The sequence below is a fragment of the Gymnodraco acuticeps genome, unplaced genomic scaffold (genome assembly GCF_902827175.1).
Source record: "Gymnodraco acuticeps unplaced genomic scaffold, fGymAcu1.1, whole genome shotgun sequence".
NCBI lineage: Eukaryota > Metazoa > Chordata > Actinopteri > Perciformes > Bathydraconidae > Gymnodraco > Gymnodraco acuticeps.
The window spans coordinates 25,794-39,956 of record NW_022990694.1 but is presented as its reverse complement, the minus strand read 5'-3'; the positions used below and the strand labels follow the sequence as shown (position 1 = coordinate 39,956).

General features: G+C 41.0%; 1 protein-coding gene across 1 annotated transcript; it reads right to left on the bottom strand.

Moving 5' to 3' along the window:
* Positions 1–4,443: 4,443 nt before the first annotated feature.
* Positions 4,444–13,446, bottom strand: LOC117555671 (complement C3-like). Its single transcript, XM_034230618.1, has 10 exons — positions 13,351–13,446; positions 11,399–11,594; positions 11,117–11,279; positions 9,798–9,892; positions 9,380–9,468; positions 8,340–8,422; positions 8,165–8,252; positions 7,872–7,974; positions 5,191–5,311; positions 4,444–5,008 (listed from the first exon to the last, which is right to left on the bottom strand). Exons 1-10 carry the CDS (start codon positions 13,425–13,427, stop codon positions 4,905–4,907), a joined length of 1,119 nt encoding a protein of 372 aa, XP_034086509.1. The 5' UTR covers positions 13,428–13,446; the 3' UTR covers positions 4,444–4,904.
* Positions 13,447–14,163: the final 717 nt, after the last annotated feature.

The window sequence follows — 14,163 nt, the reverse complement described above, 5'->3', positions numbered from 1 at the left end:
CTGCCAACACCGACACAAACAGTTCAACAATCAGAAAAAAGTTTTACTGTCTTATTAGACCGCATCTTATAAAGGTCAAAACTCAGTACTAATATCTAGCTCTGTTCACTAAATATGATGACTTAGATGGTTTATGGTGACACAAAGCTTTACGGGTATATTTCTTAATTTCTCTGGAATATTTCCCTAAATCTTAAAAATCCCCCATAGTGGGGCGAGGGAGGCTAAATTGCACCTCCTCTGCCCGGTGTGTGCGCTGGCATGTTATGTAGAGCGCACGGCTGGCCTTAGACACACAGAACAGCTGTTTGTGTGTTTCGGCGATGGGGTAACTGGAAAAGCTTTGTCCAAGAAACGCCTGGCAGGCTGGCTTTGTTGATCCAGACCCGTCCTCCGGACCCCCTCCAACCACCCAGTTTGAAATGTTTGACTTTGTGTAGGGACGTCTGGAATCCATCCCTTGAGGGGGGGATTATGTCAGGGTTTGAGTTTTTGTGTGTCTAGTTTTGGGGTTATTTTGCTGTTCTGTCCTCCCTGTCGTTAGTTTCCCTGATGTGTCTAATTGTCTGATTGTGTTCACCTGTTACCTTTGTGTTTCTCCTCCCCTGCCCGGCTGTTTCTCGTCTCGTGATTACCCCTCCCTGTATTTAGTCTTGTCTCTTCCTGTGTTGGTTCATTATTTGTCATTCATGTCTCCCTTCATGTTGGTCACAGTCCCTTTTTGTTTGGATGCTACCTCGTGCCTTGTACCTGTTCATGGATTCTTGTTTTTTCAGCTTTTTGTGAATAAAGCTCGCCTTTTGTTCCATTTTGAAACCTGCTTCCCTCCTCATTCTGCATTTGGGTCCTATTTTTCCCCAACCCTGGCAGAATTATTAGAAAGGCCAATGCCGTGACGTTTATGCAAGAGCAGATATCGATCAACAAAATCAAAGGCTTTTGTCAAGTCAATAAAAATGGCACCTGTGAGTTCACCATCATCTGCAGCAGAGTACAAGTCATTCGAAAATGTAAGTAGGGCAGTTGTTGTGGAGTGATTAGGCCTGAAACCAGATTGAACCGGAGATAAAACATTATAAGTATTGAGATAATGTGACGGTTGATTATAAATTATTTTCTCCAAAACTTTGGAAATAGAACCGATTATAGAGATTGGTCTATAATTATTTGTATCAAGTAAATCACCACCTTTATGCAGTGGAGTGATGCGTGCACATTTCCAAATAGTCGGCAACTCACGGGTGGACAAAGACAGGTTGAACAAATCAGCAAGTGGGTACATGAGAATATGGGACGTTTTTATTTTGAAAGTAATCCTTCCCTCTCATTCCAGATCCCACATTTCCTGCCTTTGTGTGTTTCCCGCCCTTGAGATTGCTTGGCCCTGCCCTGATAGTTTTCACCTGTGCCCATCCTCCTCACCTATAAATAGCCCTTGTGTTTCTTTGTTCCCTTGTCAGTTCATTATGTTTCATGTCGTGAGAACCTGGGCCTTTTGACTCCTGACACTTTACTTTGAGAATTATACCTTTTGCCAAGGGAGTTTTGTTTTGATGTACGACTTAGTTTTTGTTATTTAACTACTTTCTAATTTTGGAAGTACGACTTACGACATACATTAGAGAAATGCTGATTAAATATTTGGGCAATGGATAATGGGTCATGAATTATTGTATCAGCAGTTCTTATTTTATTAAGAGAATGTTTACCTGATTTATTTAAAATAGATTTAATTTTAGTCCAAAATTGCTTGGGATTCTTAAAGTCTGATGTGAGAGATTTTTTACAGTAGTTGGATTTAGCATTTCGGGTTTTGGTTTTACTCTGATTTCTGATGCCTACTTCCCAATCGGCTATAGTTCTTGAATGACGATATATCGACCATGCTTTATCCCTTTCCCTAAAGAGACTGATGAGTTCAGAATTGATCCAAGGGAGATGTTGACCTTTGACCTTAACCGTTCTCACAGGTGAATGTTTGTTCATGACATCAGTGAGCTCTTTATGCAGAAAATCCCAAGCATCTTGTACAAAAGGTATTAGTTGAAATATGTCCCAATTAAGGGCAACAACATAATTAATAAATCAACATTCAATTTTTTATATTGTCTGATAGTTTGATTTTCCATACGCAATAAACAATTGAATGATCGCTGAAGCAATCCGACATGACACCAGCTTTTAAGATTCTGTCAGGATGTGACACCAGTATCCAGTCAAGCAGAGATTGGGTTCTAAGAGTGATACGAGTTGGCTCATTAATTAGCTGTTTAACATTTAGACTACTGAAAAGTTTATTCTCTCTATCAGATGATTTATCCAACCAATTTTTGTTGAAATCACCAAGCAAGATTATTTCATTTCCGCAGGAAATGGAGTTGATAGTGTTGATTATGTGGTTAAAAGACTCTGCAGGTGAAGAAGGTGGCCTATAGATGCTACCAAGCATTTATTTTCATGAAAAATTATTTTAAGAAAAATGCATTCAAAATGTAGAGGCTCTATAGAAGTAGCAATTAGCTCAGTCACAAGGTCAGAAGAGACATATAGCCACACCTCCACCCCTGCTGCATCTATCAGATCTGTAAAGCAAATAATTTGTGATTTGTAGTTCACTATCGGAAATGTTACTACTAAGCCAAGTTTCAGAGAGTGTGATGATTTTAGGTTTATGTAGAACAACCCAAATCCGAAGTAAATCAATTTTGGGCAATAGACTCCTGATATTCAAATGAAGGATTTGTATACCCTTTAATTCATCCAGTCTGGAAATAATAGCAAATAATGTTCCTGTCACTTGTTACGCATAAATGCGATTTATGATTGTAAAGATTGCTAGATTCAACCATTCATTTAAAACAGACATACACAAAATTCAAACACAAAAAGAAAAAGACAGAAAAACGCATAACAACCAGTAAGAAGGCCCAGCAGCCCTGGACACCAAATCCCAGAGCATTACCATGAGTAAACTTAAACATAAACATAATAAATAATTACACAGAGCTCAGTCTGCATTACGAAGAGGATAAAGAAGTCGTAGCTCAAAGAAATTCATCCGAATGAACGCAAGCATTATTTAACAATAACAGCCACTCGGGGCAGTATTGCAATAGTAGAGGGCTCTAAGAAGAAGAAGTAGTGACGTCAACGTAACTGAAAAATGTAAACAAACAACACAACTGAAAGAGCCAGGCGGGTGCCCACCTGTTATATTAAGTTATAATAAACACAAAAGAGAGTCAACAACATCTCAGCAGTCATGACACGTCACGTAAACAGGTCTCTGTTTTTAGAGAAGATGAGAAAAATAAAAAACAAGAGAAGAGAAGAGAGGAAACCGAGGAGAAAGTCACTTAGCTGCACCATCGAAGTGGATCAACATGCTACCATTAGCAGCAGCCTCATCTCTGGGGATGTTCGTCACCCAGGAGAGTTTGAGGTAGACATGAAGATTGCCTCCACGTCTTTGTGGGTAGAGAAGCGTTGTTGTGTGCCATCAACAACAACGCAGAGGGTGCACGGGTAGAGGAGAAAGTACTTCATGTTGAGTTCACGGAGCTTGCGTTTGACTGGATCGAAGCTCCGGCGTCTTCTGGTAAGCTCGGGACTGAAATGGCATCTGGCCCCAGGAGCTGCGGGATGAGCCGAGACATGAAGCCGATAATGTCACTGCCTTCAGCGGACTCCTGGATTCCTACGAAGCGAAGGTTAGAACGTCGGCTCCGGTTCTCCAAATCATCAACTTTAGACATCAGGAAGGAGTTGTCTTTCTCAAGCTGCTTGACTCGAGCGACACACTCGTGTACATTGTCCTCATTAGCTCCGACACGCTGTTCCAACAAATTGACCTGGTCTCCCAAACTAGACAGGGAATTGTGTATCCTACTCAAGCTACTTTGAATGGGATCCATTTTTGAGTCAATGTGAGTCAGCATGTCGGTCTTGATCTGCTGAATCGCGTCCCACAAAGTTTGCAGGGACATGTTTCCCTCCATAGTTGCAAATGCAAAAAAATACACTAATCCAGAGACCGTAATGAGCCGCTTTACTATGTACTTAAGTTATTCAAATGTTCATGAGTTCAGATCATGTGGATCAATGATATAAGCTTTAAAGAGCTAATTTAACAGCGACAAACAGACGAGCTTGAGATGCGCTTACTCACGCTGTGATCATCTTGCAGGTATCTTGTATCAACAGCCTTATTTAATGGAGTAAGTGTGGAGGACATATGCACGGCGGCATCTTGGTCAACACCAGGTCCCTTCATTAAGTTTTATCTCTTGGACATGCCTGGCTCCTTTTCATCGTCTGTGCTTGCTGGGGCAACTGGTGAGGAAGGAGAGGGGGGCTGTGGGTCAGTGGGCATCTGACCCGCTCCCCGGATGTAAACGTCCCCCGGGGCCGGGGACCCGGGGGACGTTTACGCGTAACGCGCACACGGGCCCATAGGGGCTGGGGATTTCCTTTTCCCCTACATTAAGACAGGAGGAGGAAATCCTCTACGTTTTGGCACACCTCCGGGGGGTAAGCGCGTCAGGGTGTGCGCGGCCTGCCGCAGCCTCTTTCTCTCTCCTTGGCTACGGCCGAGGGAGAGGTGAGGGAGGCGCAGCGGCTGCTAAACAGAAAGCCGGTCCGAAACAGGGGGATGGAGTGGTGTTCTCACGGGACAGCAGAGCGCCCATAGAGTCCAGTAGAGGGCGGAGCCTGTGAGAGATATAACGTAGGGTTACGTATGGTAACCCATGTTATATAAGCACAGTTGAGCCCTCTACTCATGCAGCATTGCTGCCCTATGCTACTCAGCTGAAGAGAAAGTAAAGGGATAGCAGTGAGGGGGCGAGGCCGCCGCTTATGCGGTGGATGCGCGCGCATTCACGTAGGCCCACCCAGGGGGCCGGCTACGTATAGGGAAGTCTCAGTGAAGGAATGCGTGCATGAATAGGACACAGGGGAGATTTAACAATCTGAATATTTCTCAACTCTGCCTCCACCATTTCACCACCTGTTAATAGATGCAGAAACAAATCAAATCAAAACAGATTAAAGATGTTTTTGTTTATAATGTAATTATATTATTTAAATGCAGTCACTTTGTAGTTGATACAAAAACACTTATCCTATCTTTATACAATATATTTATGTTTCCCCCCTGTCGTTTGGGAAAGGTCTTAGTCTCTTTCTTACCGTTCTCCGTTAGCACACTGACAGCTACATATATGGATTTCGTCACCAGGTCTTCAATGTTTGGGAAGGTCGTTGTGATGTGCTCTCTCTTCAGCGTGACAGCTCCAACACCTTTTTCAATCTAATGTAACATAGTTCAAAGATGTGTCTTAAAATGTAGTTTAGTGTTACAGTGAACAGTTGCTAATACAACATTGTATTTCCTGCTGCTAAGGGTCTCTCAATTAAAACAATATGAAAAGACTGTGTTTTGTCACCACCATCGTTATGTTACATTTTCAACACACTAAATACATAATATCTGTGAATATAAATGAAACTGAAATAACCAGCCTGTCCTCCTACAAAAAACGACCAAATAGGTCGATTGTTTAAGCAGCTTAGATTACGACGATTACGACCCATAGCCACGTTTTAAAGTCTAGCACCTCTAGTGGTCGTGTAAGAAACAACATGCTGCGAGAAGTGTATATTGTACTCTTAGAATCCACGTCCAGTGGATGTGTAGGATCTATAGTTTGATAGATATACGAAGATGATCTGAGGTCTCGCCAGGATAACGTGTGCAGCTTCCATGTAAAGTTAGCGTGGGTGAAAACAGTTTTTCGGGTCTCGAAGTTTTCATAATAAAACCGGATATATTCCCCTCACTGTCAAATGATTACACAGTGATATCTGCATTACTCATCCACTAAAAAACATCAGTTTATTCTTGTTAATTACACAATATTGATTGGTTTACATTGTGTACAATGCTTTTGTGTTTTAACCTTCGATTCAGAGAAACAAATAGTTTTTTAGGAGTTTAGACACTACAGTTTCCGAAGACACTACACTACCCAGAATCCCCAGCTATCGTTTGGGACTACAACATCCGCCTTGCTTTACAAACCCCGTGATTAGTCATCAAGCCCTGTGATTGGATGTTGCAGTGGCAGTGCGACAAGGTTACGCTGAGCGTCACAGCTCTATGAAATGGAATGTAACCACGACAGACTTTCCAAAACTGGAATTGGACGGGTAGGGGTAGGGTTAGGGTAATGTTGTGAATCGAGTGGCCTGTGTTCGCCGTCTATAACATACGCCTGCCCATACCATAACCCCACCACCACCATGGGCCACTCGATTCACAACATTACCCTAACCCTACCCCTACCCCTACCCCTCACACCAGATACTGCCTGGTTTTCGGACCCCCCCAGACCCCCCCAATAAAGCAAAAATGCACGTTTCAGAGTGGCCTTTTATTGTGGCCAGCCTAAGGCACACCTGTGCAATAATCATGCTGTCTAATCAGCATCTTGATATGCCACACCTGTGAGGTGGGAGGGATTATCTCGGCAAAGGAGAAGTGCTCACTATCACAGATTCTTTCAGATTTGTGAACAATATTTGAGAGAAATGGTTATTTTGTGTAAATAGAAAATGTTTTAGATCTTTGAGTTCATCTCATGAAAAATGGGAGGAAAAAAAAGTGTTGCGTTTATATTTTTGTTCAGTGTATAAAAGTCAGCCGAATTAGTGTTGATACTGCAAGGAGACTTATATTGTGAAGAGAAATTGAAGATTTTGTTTAATTGCTGATATATATATTTATGATCCACGTCACATATTCAGTTTCGGCGGCAGTTGTTCCTGTTTGTCTAGAAGTCTTCTCATCAGGGCTCTATAAATAGCGAACTACGGCAGATATGTAATATTTAATGCAGCCGAACCGTGTATTACAATGCCGTTAGGTGATGACCTCCAAAGAGAAAAGCAAGCAAACTCGGAATAAAGTATTATTTTATTTTTAAAAAATGTTTTCGGATTTCACATCAACAGGAAGTCCGGTTAACTAAAATGTCCATGCGGAACAATACCCCAACCCATAGATCCGTGGGTGAATAATGTCAATCACCACATTACACACATACCTTCACATTTACATTTAAATTTACATTAAAGTATTTCGTGAGGCCTTCTAAAATGTTTTTAAATATAATTAGGGTTGTGGTTGAAGAGTTTGTAAATTATGGCGTTGCATGGCAAGCACAACCACACACATGGATTAACATGGATTTAATACATTAATGTAGCCTTTGTTTCTGCTAAAAGAAGTGTCAACCTATTAACCTATTTAAAAATAAATAATTATTATATTAATATTGACAATAACAACCGACCGTCGGGGAGCGTTCTCATGGCGTCTATTATCAACGCTATGGGAGGTCTATGAAGGTCTATGGGACGCCCTGCCCGTTGAGAACGGACTCTCAAGGAGTACCCTGTCCGTAATAGGGTGACAGGGAGGGGCCCTGACCGTCCGTCAACATGTGATGGGTTGGGAGTGAGAACGTGTTGATTCTAAAAGTACAATATACACTTCTCGCTAGAAATCTAATCAAAAAGCGTTTTAATGGCCAAACTATCCTACAATTTAGGATTTTACAGAGAGGGTTATTTGTGAATAAACATCTGTAACGTTTGCATTCAACGGGAGCACTAGAGGGTGAAAACTTTAAAACGTAATTATAGGACGTATAAGCGCTTGAACAATCGGCATATTTGGTCGTATGAGTTGGAGGACTTGTTGGAAATAACTGCAGATCTTGGAGTTAGAGGAGAAATACTAGGCATGTTGTGAGTATGAGACTCTTCCAAAACACATGTAAAATATAGTTAGTGTAGAATGTGCTCACCTGCACTCTCTGAAGAGAACTTGGAAAGCTCTTCTTGTGACCATCATTTATGACCCCAAACACAACGTAGGCCACCCCATTCACCTCTTGACCAAACAAATACCTAAATCCAGAAGAGACGGACATGTATGAATCAAAACAGGTTCATTTTAAACAAAGTAAAAATAAATGATTAAGAAACTAAAAGAGCAAGAGCGTCAACCCAACCTCTAAACAGCAACCTGTATTCATTGCTACAATCAATCCACCAATCAAACAGCCTCTAAAGCCACGGAACAAGAACTTTCTCTCACGTGGCTTTAATGTGGACTGTGAGCTCCTGGTCGTTCATGTAGAAGAAAGAGCTCGTAGGATTCAGTTTAACCTCAAAACTGGGAAGCACTGAAAAATATATTTATGGTTTAACCAATCCAGTTAAAAAACGTTGATATTGGTTTTAAATGAAAGTGCAGGTAATGGGAGACTCACCATATTCTTTGACCTCAAACTCTGCACTAAAGCTCTGCTGTAGGTTGCTGTGGAACTTTGCGCGGATCTCCCACTGTCCGGTACTAAACATAGAAACACACAAAAACACAACATTTAAACACTAATTTAGAGAGGTAACAAAGTAATACAGGAATCAGGCTGCATACTCTGTGAAGGTATTCACATCTTGTTAATTCACAAATAAAATATATAAAAATTAGCTGCTGAATATAATTATTAGTGCCCTACACTAAAATGTAACGTTTTCAGGTTAGTAGCGTAGTAGGGAGTCAAGGTATTAGTACTTTGATTGTATTTATTTTTACGCTGATTAGTTTTACTGTACAATTCATAGGCATTAACTGTTGGCCTATTTCTATTGAATCTGTGCATTTACAATTAAAATGCTGCATTGTTATAGATAAAGAAATGAATAAATAAACTATTTATTTGAGAGTGAGAAAATATAATGACCACAAGAAGACAGTTATTTTAATCCTTAATCATTTCGGCCAGAAAGCCACTTTATTACATTCAGATGTGACCCTGAATGTAATAAAGTAGCATATTCGCTGAATGAATTTACAAATGAATTTCCAGATGAAGTGCAGTAAGGTGTTATAGAGCCCAGGAACTACTGTCATTTTGACGGATTAGAACAAACCAGAACAGCGCCAAAGCTTCCCCGCAGCGAGGCTCCGGTGTTTTGCCGTGTTATGCATGCCCGCCAAAAAGGAAATGATATCGTTTCCAAACCGTACTGCCGTACAAATCATTGAAGTGTCTGTGAGTTTTTGCTTTACGCTGTGCGCGCCAGTTCACGAGCCCGCGCACGCCCGCGCCCCCGCCTGTTCTGATCCAGTGTTTTTCACTTACATTCATCATCTTGGAAGTATGGGGTGATGTGTGAACTGAGAATTCTTTGTGTCTCCACATTTCATACAAGATATTACTTTTTGCTTAGCTCTTTTCCAAACACTACATTCGCAACATGGAAATTCATTGTAGAGAACACAACATAAACAAGATGAACTACTAACCTGACGATTTCAGCGAGTTGGTAATTTCCAGAGTGGATCCCTGATTTCAAAGAGACTAGATGAAGTTCTAAGAAGATGCCTTCAGGGGTCTAAAAAAGAACAATAAAAAAGTAAAACATTAACAGAAACAAGTTAATGTTATAAATCCATGCTATAGACTATTTTATGCATGTCTCCATGAGCTTGGTCATTGTCTCCATTGAGACTTTTTTAATTTCCAGCTACTCCTAAAATGTATTTATCTACCACTAAAAGAAGTGGCTATGTTTATGCAAATCAACCACTAGAGGGTAGCAAGTGACAGGACAGGTGTTCCTAAAGTAACACAACCCAACAACTCAGGTTGGCTGTGTTTTTACTTTTATTTAGGTTATAAGAGGCTTGGTGTATGTGCTTATCAAAGATTGGAAAACAATACCACAAACTCAATGGCAATAGACACATCCATTTGGTTGGCATCATCCCTCTCCACAGGCTCCATACGGGGTGTCACAGCAAACATCCTGTAATGAACTGACAGAAAAAGAGTGGACTTAAAACTTTACTTTTTGATAAAGCTTATAGTTGGGGCTTGCTCAGCCTTACTTTGGACCAGCTCCTAGTCATGCTGCTATAGGCTTAGACTGCCTCTCTTTTCCCCTGCCTCTATCTTTATGCTAATGAGCTGCTGCTGGCCACGCCCCTCTGCAGGATATTTGGTCAAAAAAACACAATGGTGCTCTAGGAAGGTTTCCCATTTCTCTCATCTCCACTCCTCGACTACTCGGTCCTCCGGTAGTGACCCGGAAATGGATTTCGGCGCGCCATGTTGAAGGACATCTCATTTCTCTAAATGAACATTGAGGACCAAGGATCGAGCGTCGAGGAGGCTCTCTGGAGGAGCTATAACCGAGGATACACTGATGGGTCCTCCACGGCTCCTTCATGGATGCATTTCCGGCAACAGAGATGTTTCAAAGAGTCGTGACGCACGGCCGGACTTATCTCAGCCAATGACAGCTCTGCATGCATCCCCTGGATATTATTTTATTAACTGCTTTCATCACGCAATGTTTAGAGTGAGAACAGCTGTAGGTGTGTGTGTTTGTGTGTGTAGGTGTGTGTGTGTGTGTGTGTGTGTGTGTGTGTGTGTGTGTGTGTGTGTGTGTGTGTGTGTGTGTGTGTGTGTGTAGGTGTGTGTGTGTGTGTGTGTGTGTGTGTGTGTGTGTGTGTGCGTGCGTGTGTGTGTGTGTGTGTGTGTGTGTGTGTGTGCCCCCGCATCTGTAGCCTGCTTTTGCCCCATTATACAGTCAATTAATTAAAAGTAAATATATGAGTCGAGGATAGGAGTCGAGGAGGGAAATTTGAGGAATGGGAAACCTTCTAGGATGAGATTCAGGTGAGCGGGTGTCACCTTGGTTGGTTATTGGCTAATGGTTACACAACCCAAAACAAACATTGTGACATCACAAAGTGGCCTAAATCTGATCAGCTCATTTTCAGACCGGTTTTTGGATCAGGACAAAAAGAGAGATGATTTTTTCCTGAAACTCTTAACACATATTAATGTATATAATACAATACATTGTGGATGTTGCCTTATAGGTGACCTTTAAGTCATATCTTTATAGTAGTAATTTTTTCACTGATTAATTGGGACTGATTTTCCTAATCAGCCCCTTTGGGCACATTTCACATTTGTAATATGGGGCTTTATGAACAAATATTGCTTGATTTAATGATATTGAATAAATTCACCTCTGCTGTTGGGGGTGTAGAGGGTCTTGTCAGTTTGGATGAAGATATACCCAGACTGAAAGGAGACCATGACAACCTTCTCAAGCAGTCGGCCAGGGAACTGAGCTTGCAGATACACATACTGCTTGATGCTGGGATCCTTACTGAAGTCTCCAGCAGGGATCTGAAATCATTATGAAGAGACACAAACAGTTCATTAGGAGCAGGGTGTGTACAGTATGTGCATTTTTTAATTCATAGATCATCTTAGAAAATGCAGTCGAGTTATAGCGCATAATTTACCATTATCTGTACCAGCGCCTGGAAGTCATCTGTACTGGTAAGTGTCACAGATGCAGTTGCCAGCCTTATGTTTTTGGTTGGATGGTTCAACACATGGATTTCCACCCTTATGTCTGCACCTGTGCAGTTTTGACACTCCACAAAAACGTTTTCTGCTGTTCCTACCCTCAACAAGTTGGGGGCAGACATCACCTCGCTGCAAAGCGGGGGCGGAAAAGAAGATGTATATTAATGTGAATGTGATGTCACCGAGCAGAAATAACCACATGCTGTTTTGGATGTACTGAAAAAAAAGAGTTCAAAATATGAATTCACACAAAAACCTTTTTTAAATTAACTACTCATCTTGAATTAATGATGCCTCCATGGTTTATTTCCATTCGCAGGACGAGTTTGAAGTGTTTCAAATAGTAAAGTTCAAAGAATATTCATGTGTTTTGGGAATTGTGAGCATACAAATAAATATATGGGATACTGCATGAGTTGTGCTTAAAGTGGTCAAATAAATAAACCGAACCCAATTGGTAAGAACATAATTAAAGGGAACAGTGAGGCGGAGCAGAACATTTAACTTTAGGTTTCAATTCCCCCAAACTGCAGAAACAAACTAAATCTATTTTTCAAAGGATCATGAGCTCCAGCATGGATTACACACAATGAGTAATCTATTGATTACAAAGCTCCAGCACTGGATCAACACAACATTTCATCATATCTCTAGACCCTTGCTCTGTCTGGCATTTTGCGTCGTTGTGAAAACTCTAAACAAAAAATTATGCCAACTTATTGGCATAATTTGAAACACCACATGACCTTGAATTGTGTAACACAGAGTGGACTGTAGCTCCTCATTATGAAAGACACGAGTTAAGGTAATAATATGAATGCAGACGTATCTGATCTGCTTCTGATCTCATATCTGATTTCAGAGGTGGGAAGTAACTAAGACAGTACATGTATACTTCTTTACTTGAGTATTTCCATTTTATGCTACTGTGTACTTCTACTCCTCTACAGTTCAGAGGTACATGGTGTACTTTTACTCCACTACATGTATTTAATACTTTTAGTTACTTTCCAGATTTTGGATGAATGAGTTGAAATATAATCAACTCTTAAATCAGTGCTTTAACTATATTGTGATGATAATACTTTTCTACTTTTACTTGAGTAACATTTTGAATGCTGGACTTTACTTGTAACAGATATCTGAGTACTTCTTCCACCTCTGTCTGATTTCAATCTCTTCCATTAACACAAGTTTGCAGCTGTGTGTTTTGCTCCACCTTGTTGTAAATAAAATTGCAGCAGCTTGACCACAGAACGATTAGAAGTCTCACAGAACGTGAACGTTGTGATCAGCTGATTTTGCGCAGTTCTCCAGTGTGTGCGGGGCACAGAATGTGCACAGGGGTGTCTCCCTCCGCAGCCAGTTGGTGTAGTTTTGGTACAATTCTGTAACGACGTTAACAACAACCCTGTCTGTGCACACGGCAACCAACCTAGTCGTCCAGTGTTCTAAGCCTCTTCCTCCTGTAAAAGCGTCACAGGTCCGTCGGTTATGGCCTGCGGATGCACGGCTCGGCCGGCACCCACTTTAATCAGTCCAAGAATGTCTGGCGTTTTTTGCAGGGAGCAAAAAGCCGAAGTGGCTGCTTAATGTCTTTTGGTTTATTGGACATGATGTCTTATAGTTTACTCCATTGAGTGTAGACAAGAAACACGTGTAGATGAAATAAGTGTTTTGTTTTGATGACCTATCAGGTACGCAAAGGCGCATAGTGACACAAGTGACGTTATACGCATTTCAGATGTTTGCCGTACCTGCGTACCAGTTATGTGCACCCCTGATACCAGGAAGATGACCAAAAACTAAAAAAGATATATCTTTGTTTTCTGAGAAATGATTCAAGCAGAGCTGGAGTGGGTAAAGGTACGACATGTCTACTTACATTGGAGCTCCATCAGCAAGAGAAGTCAGGGAGACGAAGGCCAGAGAGGCCAGCAGCCACAGCAGAGTCTTCCTCATCCTCCTACCTGATCCTGGTCCGCTGTCAGTGAAGTGTCGCTATGCAGCACCCTCCTTTTATCCTCTCACTGACCCACCACCACCTCACCTCACCTAGTCTTTCTGTCCACCTGTACGAACACAACCACATACACACCATTTCCCAGCAGCAGTTGAGAAACTGATAAACACGAGGTCCAATTTGTGGAAAAAGATAAACAGTAGAAAATCAATAAGGGGTAACAATAACATGTTTGACTAACTTTGGAGCATAAAGTTGAATGACCAGTTCAAAATGACTGCCAAATAACTATTCTGCATTTATGTTGTTTTTAAATGTGACAACTTGTTCTTCTTTTCTTGTTTGAGAAATGTTACTAATGTTTAATTCTTATTCTGAACCTGCTGGATCTGCACACATAGTCAATCATATTGAACATGCACACTAAGTCCTAAGGTAAAAACTGTTGAGTAATACTTGGCAGGGATTTTTGGAGTTCCAACAGCGGGGAATTCTCACATTTGAAAGTCTGAAGAAAAAAACAGTTAGTCTGAGAATCTTTATTTTATTTTGGGAATTTTATAATTGTACAATTGTTTTCAGATATTCAAATCATTTTATGGCTCAGTTTATTTGTGATTTGAATGGATTTTGCAACTATATTGAAATAAATAACAATTCAAGAACGAGTTATATCCTAAAAGAAGGATGCCATTGTTTGATAAATATACTTTTCACATACAGGTTAAGATGTAG